The sequence below is a fragment of the Perca flavescens genome, chromosome 3, assembly GCF_004354835.1.
Source record: "Perca flavescens isolate YP-PL-M2 chromosome 3, PFLA_1.0, whole genome shotgun sequence".
Classification (NCBI taxonomy): domain Eukaryota; kingdom Metazoa; phylum Chordata; class Actinopteri; order Perciformes; family Percidae; genus Perca; species Perca flavescens.
Window position 1 is genome coordinate 12997917 of NC_041333.1, and position 18745 is coordinate 13016661.

General features: G+C 40.2%; 3 protein-coding genes across 4 annotated transcripts in view; all 3 read left to right on the forward strand.

The window, feature by feature from the left end:
- Positions 1-6572, forward strand: part of plch1 (phospholipase C, eta 1) — a 71891-nt gene extending 65319 nt beyond the window's left edge. For both annotated transcript variants that reach the window (XM_028574647.1, XM_028574648.1), the window contains 2 exons: positions 1717-2104; positions 2927-6572. In XM_028574647.1, the coding sequence (XP_028430448.1) occupies positions 1717-2104; positions 2927-5667 (3129 nt within the window). In that variant the 3' untranslated portion in view covers positions 5668-6572. The remainder of the gene's footprint in view (positions 1-1716; positions 2105-2926) is intronic.
- Positions 6573-7942: 1370 nt separating this feature from the next.
- LOC114552251 (extracellular calcium-sensing receptor-like) lies at positions 7943-12697 on the forward strand. The gene is made up of 12 exons (XM_028572918.1): positions 7943-8196; positions 8604-8782; positions 8951-9042; positions 9202-9381; positions 10041-10229; positions 10338-10562; positions 10644-10874; positions 11031-11240; positions 11348-11471; positions 11558-11751; positions 11907-12188; positions 12275-12697. Exons 1-12 carry the CDS (start codon positions 7943-7945, stop codon positions 12695-12697), a joined length of 2583 nt encoding a protein of 860 aa, XP_028428719.1.
- Positions 12698-14141: 1444 nt separating this feature from the next.
- On the forward strand, positions 14142-18385 carry LOC114552252 (extracellular calcium-sensing receptor-like). Its single transcript, XM_028572919.1, has 12 exons — positions 14142-14260; positions 14834-15012; positions 15178-15272; positions 15432-15611; positions 15730-15918; positions 16027-16243; positions 16349-16563; positions 16720-16929; positions 17037-17160; positions 17247-17440; positions 17596-17877; positions 17963-18385. The coding sequence occupies exons 1-12, from the start codon at positions 14142-14144 to the stop codon at positions 18383-18385; spliced, it is 2427 nt and encodes an 808-aa protein (XP_028428720.1).
- Positions 18386-18745: the final 360 nt, after the last annotated feature.

Below are 18745 nucleotides of genomic sequence, written 5' to 3' on the forward strand. Positions count from 1 at the left end.
GTGGCTGGAGGGACATGTAGTTAAACTCTCCCGGCTACTACTCGAGAGTCTGCTCTTGAGACTTGAGACTCTAATTCTCAGGACAATTAAGGCAAGATTCGAGATTCGGGACAATTGCTTGGCTTTCGGGACTGTCCCAAATTTTTTGGGACGTCTTGTCACCCGGGAGACTTCCAGCTGACAGCGGGGTCTCTCACGTCAGACTGGAGAGTCCGACAATTAGTGGAGCAAATGTGCAATTGGCCATGAAATTTTGTAAAACTTCCCTTTTTCAAACTCTACATAGTTGATTTCTCGCATAAAAAATCTCCGAAGTGAATTTAGTGGTGAAATAGCGGACAAAAATTGTCTAACGTGACAAGCCAGCTAGTTTCAGTGGCCAACACAGTCTACTCGCCGGCCGGCCAGTGAAGCCAGAGACCCCGCTGTCAGCTGGAAGTCTCCACCCCTCCCACCAGCCGTTGTGCCACGCCTCCTCATTTGAATTGACAAGTGTCACTTCAAAATGAAAAGCCTTAATGTTAAATAGAAATAGAAATGGAGAATCTTAAAATATCAAAAGGCAATAACCAAATATAAAATTCAAAAGATAAAACTTCAAATTGAAAATTATTAAGTGCAACATTTTTTTTTCTATTTGAGATTTTAATTTAAGTATTTCTATTTAAGCTTTTCCATTTCACATTTTAAGTATCCTATTTGATGTTTCGGTCATTCAATAAAAGATTTCAAAGATTTCCTCCTGAGAACCGAGGAAAATTTTGTTTTTCCTAATCAGATTTTTTTGTGATTCCATACCTGTTTAAGGTTAAAAAAACATCTTACAATTTAAATTTTTTTATTTTTATTTATTTAAAGAATGTCCACTGTAGTGGACAACAGGATCATTTGAGTACGAAAAAAGACAAATTTGGTAGATGTGGAGTCATTATTTACATGAAGATAGTCCTGATGTCCACTATAATTGACATTCATAAAATGGCAAATTTTTCAAAAGATACATCATGTAGTTTCTATCAGAACTCAATATATGATTCCTAACACCTTAATGAACAAGAACATATATGATTATCATAGTAACAAAACCATAGACAAATAATATTTGACTCATCTCTTGTCTTTCCATAAAATGTGCTTGTTCCTATGCTGTCCATTTTGGATTGAAAGATAGAAGCGGTTCCCGGCCTCCCAGCCAATCAAATAACACATCACTGAAAAGCCCAGGATGTCCTCTGTACAGTACAGCAGGAATTAAGAGACTTGCACAAAAGATTCCAAGGAGAGGAATGAAACTCAAATGTCCACTACAGTGGACATAGTTTATATTTAAATTATAAGTTTATTTATATTTAAGCTTTGCATTTTTTGCATTTGACTTTTTACATTGAATTTTACATTTTCAAATGATCATTTTACATTTCAACATTGCTTTTTCAGTTTCCTTTTTCTTTTTTAAGTTTAATTACGGCATGATTTTTCCTAGTAGAGTAGTAAAATGATAATATTTTTAATTTTATCTCGCTTCGTTTTCTCTTTGGAGTTTCAATTTGAATTATGAATAAATATTTTCTCCATAAGTATGTGACATTTTATTTCATTGTTTCATGAAAATTAACACTTTAATTTCAAACTGTAATGTGTGAAAAATTTCTGAGAAGCACATTTTCTCCTCTTTCTTCTCTTATTTCTTTCCTGTTCTGTTTCTCCTGCCCTAAGGGTCATCAGCTGCGAGGTATCCGGGGTTTGTTTAACCGTTCTTCCAAGTCCTCTGCGGATACAAACTCCAGTGACATTCGGAAACGCTCCATCAGTGATCACCTACTGCGGCGCACAGCCAGTGCCCCAGCAAAGGGACGGAAGAAAACCAAGATGGCACTATCAGAGTCACTGGCTTCAATATCAGACCAAAAGAACGGCACAGGTGCAGGAGCAAGAGCACAGGACATGTCAGGGAAAGAAGGAGGTGTGGAGAAGCGTTACCAGCCACGAGGCCCCCTCACCCACAGACCTATCTCCATGCCCTTAGACAGGCTGCTGCAAGGGCAGCTATCCCTCTGTTCCCCAGACAAGGAACAGCATGATATGGGCTCAGACACTGTCATCGGTGGGTGTTTTTCTTAAATCATCCCAGTCAAAGAATTAAGTATATTTTGGAATTATGCAAATTACACCCAAATTACATCCATTCTAGTTTAATTCGCATAAGATTATTTATAACATTCATGATGTTTTTTCAAATACTAACATCAAGGCATCAATGACAGTTACTTTTGGCTTTGGGAACAGTAATACTGTGTTATTTAAGTAAGTTCTTTAAATTGTAGGACAAAAGTGCTACTTTGTTTGTGATAAAATGCTTGCAGTGGACATGTCTTAAAGCAGCATTTTGCATTGTCTTGTTTTGGACGTTGATTAATGTAAGTTTTACTTATCCTGCTACAAATTTGTAAAACTCATGTTAACATGCCTTTTCTGTCCCATCTTCATTTGTTGTGCTTCTTTATAGTAGAGAACTGACTAGGATATTCCTGCAGGTAATCTAAAATACCTATTGTCTGAAGGTTGCATCGTCCAAAAACATACCAGTATTGCGTCCACCCAGTGTATTTTGTCCGAAAGTGGTCTGAGAAATATATTCCTGTGTCATTTGATTCCATTTGACCAAACTAATCCCATTTGACCATCTCTTTCCTAATCTGATGTCCACAAACTTACTTTTTTGAACCTCTTGTTTTAAGCCTCATTTTCCAGCTTCCCCTTCACAGTTGTACTTGGTGATCCATTTGTCTGTGTATTGCTATTGCCTTGTATTGGCTGGACTGTTAATTGTTGTGATTCAATGGTTGGTTGGCTTGGTGTTCTACAGCAAAGGATATATATAAGCCTATCTTTATTAATCATTTTGTTCAATTATCTGTGTTCACAGGATCGTGCCCCTTCAACAGGCCCAGGTCTTCCTCTTTGGACCCTTTCATCGAATCCTCATTGTCTATCGAACCAAAAATCTCCTCCCATTCTAAGACATACATCAGTAGAAATAAAGATTTTGACCAATCAGAGGAGGTTTCCTACCTGGTTACTGGTGGAGGAGCAGTAAGAAAGGAAGATGATTATGCCAATTACCAATCAGAAGACAATGGAGTCAACAAATCAAAGATCCTATCCACAGAAGCAGAGTCAAAGTGCTTTGTCTCTGCTTCCAAGAACAGCCAGATGAGATCAGACAAACCAAAAACATCATCAAACAGCACAACATTCACAGTTGCACCTTCAATCTCCTCATCCTCTTCTTCTGCCCCCTCCTCTTTGCCCCCGATTTCCCCTGTCAGTATGGACTGTGATCTGAAGAGTCCCAGCTCTTTGCATGACAGCACCATCTCCAGACTCATTGATGCTGTGTCCTTAGGCAATGAGCAAGACACATGTGGCTCCATTTCTGCTCTGATTGGTCAGTTTGAAAGCACTGTTGAACAAAATGATTCACACACATTATCTCATGATCATACCCCTTTCCGTCTCTCAAACTTGAAGCCTGCCACCCCTCAAGCACTGCAAGATTTAAGGTCTCCTCTGAAGACCAATGCTAAATCTACTACCAAGAAACACCTAATAAGTCCCCAAAAAGTAGCTGAAAAGACAAATCATGAAATCCATTCAGCGCGCAATATTTCCCAGGCAGATGCAGCTCTCCTCTCCAGCCCAGAAACCGCTGAGCTCGAGGAGGTCTACACCATTCTGGATGAGGAGGTGCTGTTGCCTGTATCAGTGTACAACCTAAGGAAACCGATGGTCCATTTTCATTCAGACACTAGGGAGAGCACACCCTTAAACAGCTTGAGGTCCTCTCCAGCAAAAGTGGTCCAAGGATTAGGGGAAAGACACAATGTGGGCTGGGATGATATGACCAGAAAGAGGGGCGGGAGAGAAGAAATTGAGGAGGCAGAGGAGAGTGTATACGAGGAAGTGTATGATCCCCCAGCACTACCACTACCAGGGATACCAGTGATAGAGCAGGGTACTTCTAAAAGGTACATGGGCTCCTCTGTAAACAACGACTGCTTCCAGTTTTTCCATGACTCCGCTGGAAATGCTTTTGCAGAAGTGGAGATAAATGTTGATGAGGATCCATTGGAGATGATGATGACCTCGCCTAGACATGGCAGCCAATGGGAGGGACTCATAAGTCCAACCAAACGCCATGCTATTTACCAAAACCATGAGTCCACTCCCAACTTCTCCCAACAAAAACAGCCTTCATCATACCGTGATCTTCAACAGCAGTACCCATCACATGCATTTTCACAGTGTCCCTCCCCAATGAATCAACCTTCCTATCAGCTGCCCAATCCCCACCAACACCAGAACAACTCCCAGCCTTCTCCCTTCCACAGACCGGTCAACTCTATACCCTCCAACCCTAGTCCACTGCGTCAGAACAGCTATCCCGTTCCTCACAGCAATTCTGATGCCTTTAACAACAGCAGAGACTTCAGCATTTCCTACACACAACAGAGGAGCTGTAATGGCAACCAGATCCTGAACAGGTCTCATCACGATAGGCTAGGGTATGAACAGATGGAGAGGGAGCAAGTAAGGTGCTTCCATAATGGTTTCTCCTCTTCTGAAAGCCTCCCTGGCCAATCTGCTGTGTCTACAAACATCAGTAGAGACAGAGGCCTTTTTTCCCCTTTTTCAGACTGCGATGCATTGTACAGCCACCTGGACTATGACTGCATTTCACCCTCATCAGAGTCTTCCGCTCCTCGAAACACCCAGCCACATTCCCAAAGTCAAACACAATCATACACCCCGACTCATTCATGGAACCAAAAGGTTTCCCTCATCACTACAAGGCACCAGTCACAGCCTGAATCCAGGGATTCTCTGCACTCAATTTTAGGCCCTTCATCAATTCGACCCCAGTCTGATACCATACACCCCACAGCCCCCAGCCCATGTAAGTCCAAGTCCCTGGGAGACCTGACCTCCGAAGACATATCGTGCAACTTCCAGAGCAAGTACCACATTATTAGTCGCAGTTTCATCACTCCTCATATGAGAAAGCAAAAGGGGATGGGTACCTTGGGGGACTTAACTTTCCAATCACAGTCTTGTGATCCTCTTACTGAACAGCTACGTAAGCTGGTCTCGCTGGAGGGGGATGACAGTGACAGAGATGGACCCCATCCTCCTCAGTTATGCCAGGAAGTAAAGTCCCCGCTGTCACAGCCACATGCAACAAGTGTCTCTCCTGTTGTTTCCAGGAATGTAGATGATTCCCCTCCACTCCTTACCCGTCGCCTATCTTCTCGGAGCCAAAGCCGAGTGCGTCACATCAACAGCCGCGCCCGCGAAAGGCAGCAAGATGCTCTAAAGCCTAGGGCAGGTGTGGTGATCAATAGTACAGCCAGCATTGGTGGGGTGGTATTGAGGAATAAACCAGCCTCACAGAATCCACCAGCTAACAGACACTCTACTGGTTCTTACATAGCAGGCTACCTTAGTCAGCTGGAGGACAGGGGACTTCCTGAAGGAGCTTGTACATCGTTACGTTATGGAAATGGGGATCATTATGGAGATCGGTCCTATACGGACGACTCTCTTCCACCTGCTGATGCCAACCAATCTGCGTCAGAGCCCGAGGTGTACTTTCTGCTCAGACTGTAGCTATGACCATAACCTAAAATGAGATTAACTATCAAGCAATGATTCTTGATGATGTTCAGTTACACCAAAAGCCAGAAGATAAGGAAATAAATACTTGCCATAGTTTGTTCCTATGTTCGCAGATCCATAGGTTTCCATTATAACAGTTGAATAAATGTTAATCTTGGCTATTTCTAGATAAAGATATAGTCTGTACAATGTAAGTGAAATGTCACATGTAATCCATGGTTGGATTTGACAGCATGAATTTCCTGTATGAAATGTCTACTATTCAGTGGTGAATGGTCTTTCTAGTCTGGCAGTGTATTTTCTATATTCTACTTAATGTGTAAATGTACTTGGGAACTTTGACTCCCCCAAATGGCTTCCTAGACTGATTGTACAGATACTTGTTATCTTTGTTCCTGTGATGTACTGTCCAAACTGCGTACATTGAATATGAAGCAAAAAGAAGAATTAAGTCTTAAGCAGAGAGGGAATGTCTTTCTATGTATAATTTGAATGTGTAGTATAATCAAACAGCTACTTTTAATAGATGGGGTTCATCATTTCAAAGATCAAATGTAAGTCTTCCTTCTCTTTTCAGTGGTATTTCTGTATTTGTGTTGTGTGTAAATATTCCTGTCATTGTTTTTAATCTAAGATGGGTTTTAGTTAAGAACCAATTCTAACTGTACATTTATGTTTGTGCATGTTACCTGTGTAAACATGTCAAGCATGACTATGCACCAATTTATACAATAGATGTTGCATTGCCCAAAAACATTTGCACCGAACAAATAATTGCATTGGATACAATAGAGGACATGTCTTGCTTAGGTGCAATATAGTACATCAACTTCCGTGCTTGGACTTGTTGCTCTCTATGATTTGTAAAATTTGAAAACATGATTGCAAATTTGAAAGATTTGGAGTTTAAAGGTTTTTATTTTTATAATTGCTTTGATACAGACTGCAAAAAAAAAATCTTTGTTGGTTATGGTTGTTTTATTTTGTATAACTTAATGGAATGATAAAACAGAGTGACATAGACACCGGGTCAGGCTGAGGAGTGGAGGGTGGCAAAGCTACAGTTTTGTTTTTTATTGTTTCAGTGTTGCACCATTCTCTTTTCTTTCTATTGTTGCTCATCAGAGGACTGTGAGCATTTTCTTACCAATGCAATAAAATATTGAAATATTTGATTTTAACAAATCTCATATTTATTTCATGTTTTACTCAAAATGGTACACAGAACATACAAAAACTAAAGCTTTAGCTCAAAATCAATTATTTTAACCACAAACAGCCTCATCTTTCCCATTTGCCCCCTTAAACATAATGGGATATAATTGCTCATGAAATTACTGTGTAATAGAGTTGACAAGCGGTAGACCTGTTGCTCTGGGCATAAAATTCTGGTTATATACTGGTTTTAACAGACTGTCACACTTTGTTAAGTTATATTGATCAATCACAGTATAATATTCCTTAGAAATCTAAGAGGAAAAGACACCAAGTTGAATGATTTATTTCATGTTTGATGTCCACTTTGCAGCTTATTAAGATAAAAGGTAAGCAGCCTCCCAATCATTTTCACTTGCTTATCCTCAGGTTCAGTATCTCAGTCACCTGGGGTAATTCGAATGACATCATACACGCACACACACGCGCGCACACACACACACACATACACTTCATACATGTTAATCACTTGTAAGCATTCAATTGTTTTTCCACCATCACTCTAGAGAGGAATAATTTGGCTTGTGTGCTGCTTGTGTCATCAGTTTTTCTTCCTTGAATAAGGCTTTACACCTATTATAAATACTTACTACAACAATTCACTTGTGCAGAGTGGGGGGTGGTTATGTTTTAGTCAAGATACCATTTTCAGCTTTATTTCCCCAACTATTAACCTTTTGATATTAGCTGTGTTACCAAGTGAAACATGTTTCTGTTTACAATGTCCTCTCTTTATTTCCCCAACTATTAACCTTTTGATATTAGCTGTTCAACCAAGTGAAACATGTTTCTGTTTATAATGTCCTGTCTTTTTGCCAGTAACTGACATGAGGCTCTTATGTTACATTTGGACATGTGATATGTAATGGGATTTGTCTTTGGTAACAGGAATTGTTGAACATTGTTTGTGAGGTACCATTTATTCACTCTATTTTCAGGTTTGATGTGACTTGTGTTTTGCTGTGCTTTACAGACTGAATATACTGACACATATCCTGACATTCTGATAACACTCAGCTATATGTGTTAAATGTCCAGAACAGCTGCATCCATGTCTCGGTTCCCCTGGCTCCTCGCTCGGTGGCCCTCCTCAGCTCTCTCCCTGCTGCTTCTCAGTGTAGTGGGCAGACAGATGGGACTGGAGGTGGTTCAGGCGATAGTGTGCTCCTGGTGGGGTGCACCGAGCAACAAAAGCCTCTCCCAGGATGGAGATGTGATAATCGGTGGACTTTTTAATCTCTATTACAAACCTTCATATGTAGAGCAGGTCTTTAACACGCTGCCACATTATGAACCTTGCACTGGGTAACTTAATCAGTACATTTTTGTTGAATGTCTGGTGGTTATTATGTTGTTTAGCACTTTTTTTTTTTTTTTTTTTATTATATTTTTGTCATGCTCATATGTTTCTGTTACAATACAGATGAAAATAAAATCTTAAATCTACTAAATGTAGAACTAGAAAATTTTATATTGATTGTATTTTAAGTAATATATATATATATATATATATAAATCTGAGATAAGCACATTTGAATCAGTTTAATTATTTCAGTAGATTGTGCTGCTGTGATGCATTTATGTTGGTATATATCACATTTTTGGACATTTGCTGTTTTTATATTTATGGTGATTATTTTTCATCTGTCAATAATTCATGTTGTGGTTTATGTTATGTTATATGCTAATCCTTTCTACTTCTGCGGTTTCAGATTAGATCCAGAGGTATTACAAAATGTGTATGCCATGGCATTTGCGGTGGAGGAAATCAATCGTAACAACACCCTGCTACCAGGAGTGAAGCTGGGCTACCGCATATTTGATAGCTGTGTCCGATACCCCTGGGCTCTGCAAGCTGCATTGTCACTGGTTGCAGGAGACAAACACAGCTGCAACGTAACAGCCTCCACGTCTCGTTCTGCAGCCGGAGAGACAGCAGGTATCATTGGATATTACTCATTATGCTTCTAACATTTGCTATATCCATGAAAACATCAACTAATATTTGTAGTATAAAAAGATTGACCTCATGTAATTATATGTCCAATGCTATCAGCAGGCGGTCAACCTGTTCCTTTGCTCATTGGTGATGCCACATCAACAACAACCATATTTCTGTCCAGGATCCTAGGGCCTCTCTCTGTGCCATTTGTGAGTTTCATTATATCAGGAAATAAACCTCTGATGAACCTTTTTTATACAGTTTACACTAAGAGGCTGATACTATTTTGAAAATGTTTAAATAAAAATAAAATGGTATTACTGCTGTAAAAGCAGTGTCAAAATAATATTGCTGCGTTTTTCTCTCAGATCAGCTACTTGTCAAGCTGCCCCTGTCTAAGTGACAAGATTAAGTTTCCTAACGTCTTCAGAACAATCCCCAGTGATATTTACCAAGCCCGGGCCATGGCACAGCTGGCCATACGCTTCGGCTGGACTTGGATGGGAGCGGTGGTTGACAACAATGATTATGGTCTTTTCGCAATACAGGTGTATGTCTTTGTTATTATTCTATAAAATGCCTGAAAACTCTCTAATAGATCTCCTTCGTATATACTTAAGATAATAATATCCTATTTACAGTACAGGCCAAAAATTTGGACACACCTTCTCATTCAATGTGTTTTTTATATTTATTTTCATGACTATTTACATTGTAGATTCTCACTGAAGGCATCAAAACTATGAATGAACACATATGGAATTATGTACTTAACAAAAAAGTGTGAAATAACTGAAAACATGTCTTATATTCTAGATTCTTCAAAGTAGCCACCCTGTGCTTTTTTATTAATAAGGGAAAAAATTCCACTAATTAACACTGACAAAGCACACCTGTGAAGTGAAAATCATTTCAGGTGACTACCTCATGAAGCTCATTGAGAGAACACCAAGGATTTGCAGAGTTATCAAAAAAAACAAAGGGTGGCTACTTTGAGGAATCTAAAATATAAAACATGTTTTCAGTTATTTCACACTTTTTTGTTAAGTACATAATTCCAAATGTGTTCATTCATAGTTTTGATGCCTTCAGTGAGAATCTACAATGTAAATAGTCATAAAAATAAAGGAAATGCATTGAATGAGAAGGTGTGTCCAAACTTTTGGCCTGTACTGTATATGAAAATATTTGTTGTTTTGACCTCCAGGCATTTCAGAAAGAGACTCAGGGGAAAGGGGTGTGTTTGGAATTCCTAGAGACCGTCCACAGAGAAACTATTGAGAGTGATGCCAGACGTGTTGCCCTCACAATTCAAGCTTCGACTGCGAGGGTGATTCTGATCTTTTGCCTGTATATCGATGTAAAGACAATATTTCTGGAACTGGCCAAGCTAAATGTGAGCAACTGGCATAGAAATAAAACAAAGACATAAGCTATAGTTTTTAAAAACATAATGCCATCTGTTTTTCTTGTCGCAATTTATTTCTATTTCCTCCTACTGTAGGTGACGGACAGACAGTTTCTGGCAAGTGAGGCTTGGAGCACCAATAATGATCTTCTCCGAAATCTTGCCATCTCTAAAGTGGCAAGTGGTGTTCTCGGTGTGGCCATTCGAAGTTCAACCATACCCGGATTTGAAAATTATCTCAGACGTTTGCACCCAATTCGTAATCCTGATGATGACTTCTTACAAGAATTCTGGGAAAATGAGTTTGGATGCAGTCCTGGAGCTGATGCTGAACCTCTCTCTTCACCACTCAAAAGAAGGTCTGACCATCCGTCAAATGTTACATCTTCATCTACTGCCAAGGCGTCCTTTCAGAAAGCTTCTCTATCACCCTGCAGTGGCACAGAGTCCCTGGAGGGACTGCATAATCCCATCACTGATACCTCTCAGTTAAGGGTGACATATAATGTCTACCTTGCTGTTTATGCTGCAGCCCACGCCCTTCACAGCCTTCTCTCCTGCCCCGACACAGACAGCTCACACGGAAACAACAGCTCCACCTGCTCTTCTCCAAAAAACATCAAATCAATAGAGGTAAACATAATTATGCCTGTGTTATCTCATCCCCAACACTCATAGTTATTTAAATTTTTTGAACTGAATATTGTAATATTCATAGTGTAAGTGCATTTTTTGTAGACAGATTTGTTTTTAAATATCAACGGTCTCTTCAACATTTGTTGCTTTCAGCTGTTGCAGCACTTGAACAACCTGCATTTCTCAACGCCACAGGGGGAAATGTTTTACTTTCAAGGTGGTGACGCTCCAGCAAAGTATGACCTTGTCAACTGGCAGAACACCCCTGAGGGGTCACTCAAACTTGTTTTGATTGGTCGTGTGGACGGGTTTGACCTCCACCTCAACCAGTCAGCTGTTCAGTGGAGCAACGGATCCAATCAGGTGGTCACATCGACAAGTGATGTCAAGGCTACAAACAAACTTGCTGTTGAAATGAACGTCTGTGTAGATTCACAAGATAATGTTGTATTATTTGGCTTGTTGTTTAGGTGCCTACTTCAGTGTGCAGTGAGAGCTGCCCCCCAGGCACCCGAGTGGCCAACAGGAAAGGAGAACCTCTCTGCTGCTTTGACTGTATCCCATGTGCTGATGGGGAGATTAGCAATCAAACTGGTAAGGAAATTACTCCCTAAGACAACTTTAATTTTCCCCTTTGTGTTTTATTTTCCTTCCCTCTCTTCTGTTTTTTCCTCTCCCAGGTTCCCTTCACTGTGAGCGTTGTCCATTAGAGTTTTGGTCCAATGCTAAACGAACTGCCTGCATCCCTCGCCAGCTGGACTTCCTTTCCTTTAATGAAACTTTGGGCATTACTCTGTCTACAGCAGCTGTGTCTGGTACTGTGGTGACAACAGCTGTATTTGTGGTTTTTCTTTACAACCGTCAAACACCTATGGTGAGAATCTAAAAATATTTAATAAAGAGTTTGTTGTATTCATTTAAAATTCCTTTACATTTATTTTTTTCTTTAATTTTTTTGGTTTGTTTATGAAACTGTACTGTATTGTTTAAATGGCCACATCTTTGTCTGTTAATCTGACTCACATCAAGGTACGAGCCAACAATTCAGAACTGAGCTTCCTGCTCCTCCTGTCGCTGAAGCTCTGCTTCCTGTGCTCACTGGTGTTCATTGGTCGTCCATCAGTCTGGGCTTGTCGGTTCCAGCAGGCAGCTTTTGGGATCAGCTTTGTACTTTGTGTTTCCTGTCTCCTGGTCAAAACCATAGTAGTTCTGGCAGCTTTCCGCTCAGCTCGGCCTGGTGCTGAAGCCTTGATGAAGTGGTTTGGTCCAGGCCAACAGAGAGGAAGTGTTTGCCTCTTTACATCTATACAGGTGTGAATATTTTTTTATTGATTTAGTGATGAGAACATTATTACACTTATAAAAAAATAACCCTTACATGTGTTTAGATCATACAGGTTATCATTTGTGCCACATGGCTGTCCCTCAGCCCCCCTGTGCCTCAACGTGATCTGGGTTTTCAGGGTTCAAAGGTCACCCTGGGGTGCGCCATGTCCTCTGTGGTGGGCTTCTCTCTGGTTCTAGGTTACATTGGTTTGTTGGCCTGCACCTGCCTTTTCTTGGCCTTTCTTGCTCGGAAACTCCCTGATAACTTCAATGAGGCCAAACTGATCACCTTCAGCATGCTGATATTCTGTGCTGTCTGGGTGGCCTTTGTCCCTGCTTATGTTAGCTCTCCTGGGAAATACACTGTTGCTGTGGAGGTTTTTGCAATCCTGGCCTCTAGCTACGCTTTACTGCTCTGCATTTTTGCCCCGAAATGTTTCATCATTCTCTTGAGGCCTGAGAAAAACAGCAAGAAACACCTGATGGCCAGGTAGTTTTTCTGGCTGAAATGCAATTTTCATGTGTTTTGTCAATCATCTTTCTACCGGAAGTCATCTAAATAATGCTAAATGTAAATGTGCTTATATGAAATGAAAAAAATTTCCTTCAATCACACATAGTTATGGCTTTCATTGGTAACTGAGTAGGAATATTTCTGCTGTTCTTAGAGATCATTAAATGCTAATATAACATTGCACCATCAATCATTAATGACAAATACACATTTAAATTAAATGCTGCTCAAATGAATTGATGTATTTTGCATTAATGTAGTTGTTCTCCTTTTCTGTGTTAAAAAAAAAACTCAACGGTATAAAACTCTCCACCAGTCCCTCAGAAAACAAAAACATTTTGATTAAAATTACATTAATGGATTTTTGAAATAGATGTCATTAATTTATTCAAGAAAAATTATGTAGCTTGTGTACCATTCTGTGGAATTTGTATTAAACTCTTTTCATGCAATAATTGATAGAAGTAAATAAATGTATTACTTTCACAGTGGGCCAATATCGTGCAGTATGTTCTAGCTTTATATATATATATATATATATCACTGACATCACAGTTTTGCTGCATGTAGCAAATAAAGACCACTAGATGGAAGTATCATACCGTCTAATAGAATGATGCTCTGATGCTTCTTTCCTCATCTCTCAACAAGGTTTGTTCCTTGTTGGACATGCTAGTCAAATGCCAAAGACCCATCCTGCACACTTAGAGTATTACACATGTACACCAGATGGGTGTGGGAAGGAGTTCCTTGCCTACTTCACTTGTGTATAATGCCAACCAGGGTGTGTTGAGTGTGGCCTATATCTTACCATTGCCACTCCCGGCCCCCACCCCCCCTCCTGCCCCCACACACACACACACACACACACACACACACACACACACACACACACACACACAAATTCATACATGCTTATCACTTGTAAGCATTCAATTGTTTTTCCACCATCACTCTAGAGAGGAATAATTTGGCTTGTGTGCTGCTTGTGTCATCAGTTTTTCTTCCTTGAATAAGGCTTTACACCTATTATAAATACTCACTACAACAATTCACTTGTGCAGAGAGGGGGGTGGTTATGTTTTAGTCAAGATACCATTTTCAGCTTTATTTTCAACTCTTAACCTTTTGATATTAGCTGTTCAACCAAGTGAAAAATGTTTCTGTTTATAATGTCCTGTCTTTTTGCCAGTAACTGACATGAGGCTCTTATGTTACATTTGGACATGTGATATGTAATGGGATTTCTCTTTGGTAACAGGAATTGTTGAACATTGTTTGTGAGGTACCATTTATTCACTCTAATTTCAGGTTTGATGTGACTTGTGTTTTGCTGTGCTTTACAGACTGAATATACTGACACATATTCTGACATTCTGATAACACTCAGCTATATGTGTTAAATGTCCAGAACAGCTGCATCCATGTCTCGGTTCCCCTGGCTCCTCGCTCGGTGGCCCTCCTCAGCTCTCTCCCTGCTGCTTCTCAGTGTAGTGGGCAGACAGATGGGACTGGAGGTGGTTCAGGCGATAGTGTGCTCCCGGTGGGGTGCACCGAGCAACAAAAGCCTCTCCCAGGATGGAGATGTGATTATCGGTGGACTATTTAATCTCTATTACAAAACTTCATATGTAGAGCAGGTCTTTACCACGCTGCCACATTATGAACCTTGCACTGGGTAACTTAATCAGTACATTGTTGTTGAATGTCTGGTGGTTATTATGTTGTTCAGCACATCTGGGGTTTTTATAATAGTGTCATGCTCATATGTTTCTGTTAAAATGCAGATGAAAATATAACTTAAATCTACCATATGTTGAACTAAAAAGTTACAGTATGCATGTTTATAATGGTACATGTCATGTTTTATATTGATTATCTTTATAGTAAAATATTAAAGTTATAAAGCTATAAATATATATAGGAAATTTGAATTAGTTTAATTATTTCAATAGGTTTTGCTGTAATACATTTGTGTTGGTATATTTATGACATTTTTGGACATTTGCTGTTTTTATATTTATGTGCATGGTGGTTAGTTTTTTCATCTGTCAATAATTCATGTTGTGGTTTATGTTATGTTATATGCTATTCCTTTCTACTTCTGTGGTTTCAGATTAGATCCAGAGGTATTACAAAATGTGTATGCCATGGCATTTGCGGTGGAGGAAATCAATCGTAACAACACCCTGCTACCAGGAGTGAAGCTGGGCTACCGCATATTTGATAGCTGTGGCCGATACCCCTGGGCTCTGCAAGCTGCATTGTCACTGGTTGCAGGAGACGAACACAGCTGCAACGTAACCGTTTCCACGTCTCCTTCTGCAGCCGGAGAGACAGCAGGTATCATTGGATATTACTCAGTATGCTACTAAAATTTGCTATATCCATGAAAACATCAGCTGATATTCGTAGTATAAAAAGATTGACCTCATGTAATTATATGTCCAATGCTATCAGCAGGCGGTCAACCTGTTCCTTTGCTCATTGGTGATGCCACATCAACAACAACCATATTTCTGTCCAGGATCCTAGGGCCTCTCTCTGTGCCATTTGTGAGTTTCATTATATCAGGAAATAAACCTCTGATGAACCTTTTTTATACAGTCTACACTAAGAGGCTGATATTATTTTGAAAATATTTAAATAAAAATAAAATGGTATTACTGCTGTAAAAGCAGTGTCAAAATAATATTGCTGCGTTTTTCTCTCAGATCAGCTACTTGTCAAGCTGCCCCTGTCTAAGTGACAAGATTAAGTTTCCTAACGTCTTCAGAACAATCCCCAGTGATATTTACCAAGCCCGGGCCATGGCACAGCTGGCCATACGCTTCGGCTGGACTTGGATGGGAGCGGTGGTTGACAACAGTGATTATGGTCTTTTCGCAATACAGGTGTATGTCTTTGTTATTATTCTATAAAATGCATGAAAACTCTAATAGATCTCCTTCATATATACTTAAGACAACAATATCCTATTTACATGAACATATTTGTTGTTTTGACCTCCAGGCATTTCAGAAAGAGACTCAGGGGAAAGGGGTGTGTTTGGAATTCATAGAGACCGTCCACAGAGAAACTATTGAGAGTGATGCCAGACGTGTTGCCCTCACAATTCAAGCTTCGACTGCGAGGGTGATTCTGATCTTTTGCCTGTATATCGATGTAAAGACAATATTTCTGGAACTGGCCAAGATAAATGTGAGCAACTGGCATAGAAATAAAACAAAGACATAGGCTATAGTTTGTAAAAACATAATGCCATCTGTTTTTCTTGTCGCAATTTATTTCTATTTCCTCTTACTGTAGGTGACGGACAGACAGTTTCTGGCAAGTGAGGCTTGGAGCACCAATAATGATCTTCTCCGAAATCTTGCCATCTCTAAAGTGGCAAGTGGTGTTCTCGGTGTGGCCATTCGAAGTTCAACCATACCTGGATTTGAAAATTATCTCAGACGTTTGCACCCAATTCGTAATCCTGATGATGACTTCTTACAAGAATTCTGGGAAAATGAGTTTGGATGCAGTCCTGAAGCTGATGCTGAACCTCTTTCTTCACCACTCAGAACAAGGTCTGACCATCCATCAAATGTTACATCTTCATCTACTGCCAAGGCGTCCTTTCAGAAAGCTTCTCTATCACCCTGCAGTGGCACAGAGTCCCTGGAGGGACTGCATAATCCCATCACTGATACCTCTCAGTTAAGGGTGACATATAATGTCTACCTTGCTGTTTATGCTGCAGCCCACGCCCTTCACAGCCTTCTCTCCTGCCCCGACACAGACAGCTCACCCGGAAACAACAGCTCCACCTGCTCTTCTCCAAAAAACATCAAATCAATAGAGGTAAACATAATTATGCCTGTGTTATCTCATCCCCAACACTCATAGTTATTTACATTTTTTGAACTGAACATTGTAATATTCATAGTGTAAGTGCATTTTTTGTAGACAGATTTGTTTTTAAATATCAACGGTCTCTTCAACATTTGTTGCTTTCAGCTGTTGCAGCACTTGAACAACCTGCATTTCTCAACGCCACAGGGGGAAATGTTTTACTTTCAAGGTGGTGATGCTCCAGCAAAGTATGACCTTGTCAACTGGCAGAACACCCCTGAGGGGTCACTCAAACTTGTTTTGATTGGTCGTGTGGACGGGTTTGACCTCCACCTCAACCAGTCAGCTGGTCAGTGGAGCAACGGATCCAATCAGGTGGTCACATCGACAAGTGGTGTCAAGGCTACAAACAAACTTGCTGTTGAAATGAACGTCTGTGTAGATTCACAAGATAATGTCGTATTATTTGGCTTGTTGTTTAGGTGCCTACTTCAGTGTGCAGTGAGAGCTGCCCCCCAGGCACCCGAGTGGCCAACAGGAAAGGAGAACCTCTCTGCTGCTTTGACTGTATCCCATGTGCTGATGGGGAGATTAGCAATCAAACTGGTAAGGAAATTACTCCATAAGACAACTTTAATTTTCCCCTTTGTGTTTTATTTTCCTTCCCTCTCTTCTGTTTTTTCCTCTCCCAGGTTCCCTTCACTGTGAGCGTTGTCCATTAGAGTTTTGGTCCAATGCTAAACGAACTGCCTGCATCCCTCGCCAGCTGGACTTCCTTTCCTTTAATGAAACTTTGGGCATTACTCTGTCTACAGCAGCTGTGTCTGGTACTGTGGTGACAACAGCTGTATTTGTGGTTTTTCTTTACTACCGTCAAACACCTATGGTGAGAATCTAAAAATATTTAACAAAGAGTTTGTTGTATTCATTTAAAATTCCTTTACATTTATTTTTTTCTTTAATTTTTTGGGTTTGTTTACGAAACGGTACTGTATTGTTTAAATGGCCACATTTTTGTCCGTTAATCTGATTCACATCAAGGTACGAGCCAACAATTCAGAACTGAGCTTCCTGCTCCTCCTGTCGCTGAAGCTCTGCTTCCTGTGCTCACTGGTGTTCATTGGTCGTCCATCAGTCTGGGCTTGTCGGTTCCAGCAGGCAGCTTTTGGGATCAGCTTTGTACTTTGTGTTTCCTGCCTCCTGGTCAAAACCATAGTAGTTCTGGCAGCTTTCCGCTCAGCTCGGCCTGGTGCTGAAGCCTTGATGAAGTGGTTTGGTCCAGGCCAACAGAGAGGAAGTGTTTGCCTCTTTACATCTATACAGGTGTGAATATTTTTGTATTGATTTAATGATGAGAACATTATTACACTTATAAAAAATAACCCTTACATGTGTTTACATCATATAGGTTATCATTTGTGCCACATGGCTGTCCCTCAGCCCCCCTGTGCCGCAACGTGATCTGGGTTTTCAGGGGTCAAAGGTCACCCTGGGGTGCGCCATGTCCTCTGTGGTGGGCTTCTCTCTGGTTCTAGGTTACATTGGTTTGTTGGCCTGCACCTGCCTTTTCTTGGCCTTTCTTGCTCGGAAACTCCCTGATAACTTCAATGAGGCCAAACTGATCACCTTCAGCATGCTGATATTCTGTGCTGTCTGGGTGGCCTTTGTCCCTGCTTATGTTAGCTCTCCTGGGAAATACACTGTTGCTGTGGAGGTTTTTGCAATCCTGGCCTCTAGCTATGCTTTACTCCTCTGCATTTTTGCCCCGAAATGTTTCATCATTCTCTTGAGGCCTGAGAAAAACAGCAAGAAACACCTGATGGCCAGGTAGTTTTTCTGGCTGAAATGCAATTTTCATGTGTTTTGTCAATCATCTTTCTACCGGAAGTCATCTAAATAATGCTAAATGTAAATGTGCTTATATGAAATAAAAAAAACGTCTTTCAACCACACATAGTTATGGGTTTCATTGGTAACTGAGTAAGAATATTTCTGCTGTTCTTAGAAATCATTAAATGCTAATATAACAATGCACCATCAATCATTAATGACAAATACACATTTAAATTAAATGCTCACTAAAAATGAATTGATGTATTTTGCATTAATGTAGTTGTTCTCCTTTTCTGTGTTAAAAAAACTCAACGGTATAAAACTCTCCACCAGTCCCTCAGAAAACAAAAACATTTAG

What these genes read in the sequence shown, in the direction of transcription:
- LOC114552251 (XM_028572918.1), top strand. Translation starts at nt 7,943, where the DNA reads ATGTCTCGGTTCCCCTGGCTCCTCGCTCGGTGGCCCTCCTCAGCTCTC. An exon ending in AGTTTGGATGCAGTCCTGGA is followed by an intron (nt 10,563 to 10,643) that starts GCTGATGCTGAA and finishes TCTACTGCCAAG; the next exon opens with GCGTCCTTTCAGAAAGCTTC. An exon ending in GGAGATTAGCAATCAAACTG is followed by an intron (nt 11,472 to 11,557) that starts GTAAGGAAATTA and finishes TTCCTCTCCCAG; the next exon opens with GTTCCCTTCACTGTGAGCGT.
- LOC114552252 (XM_028572919.1), top strand. Translation starts at nt 14,142, where the DNA reads ATGTCTCGGTTCCCCTGGCTCCTCGCTCGGTGGCCCTCCTCAGCTCTC. An exon ending in GGAAAATGAGTTTGGATGCA is followed by an intron (nt 16,244 to 16,348) that starts GTCCTGAAGCTG and finishes CCTTTCAGAAAG; the next exon opens with CTTCTCTATCACCCTGCAGT. An exon ending in AAAACATCAAATCAATAGAG is followed by an intron (nt 16,564 to 16,719) that starts GTAAACATAATT and finishes TGTTGCTTTCAG; the next exon opens with CTGTTGCAGCACTTGAACAA.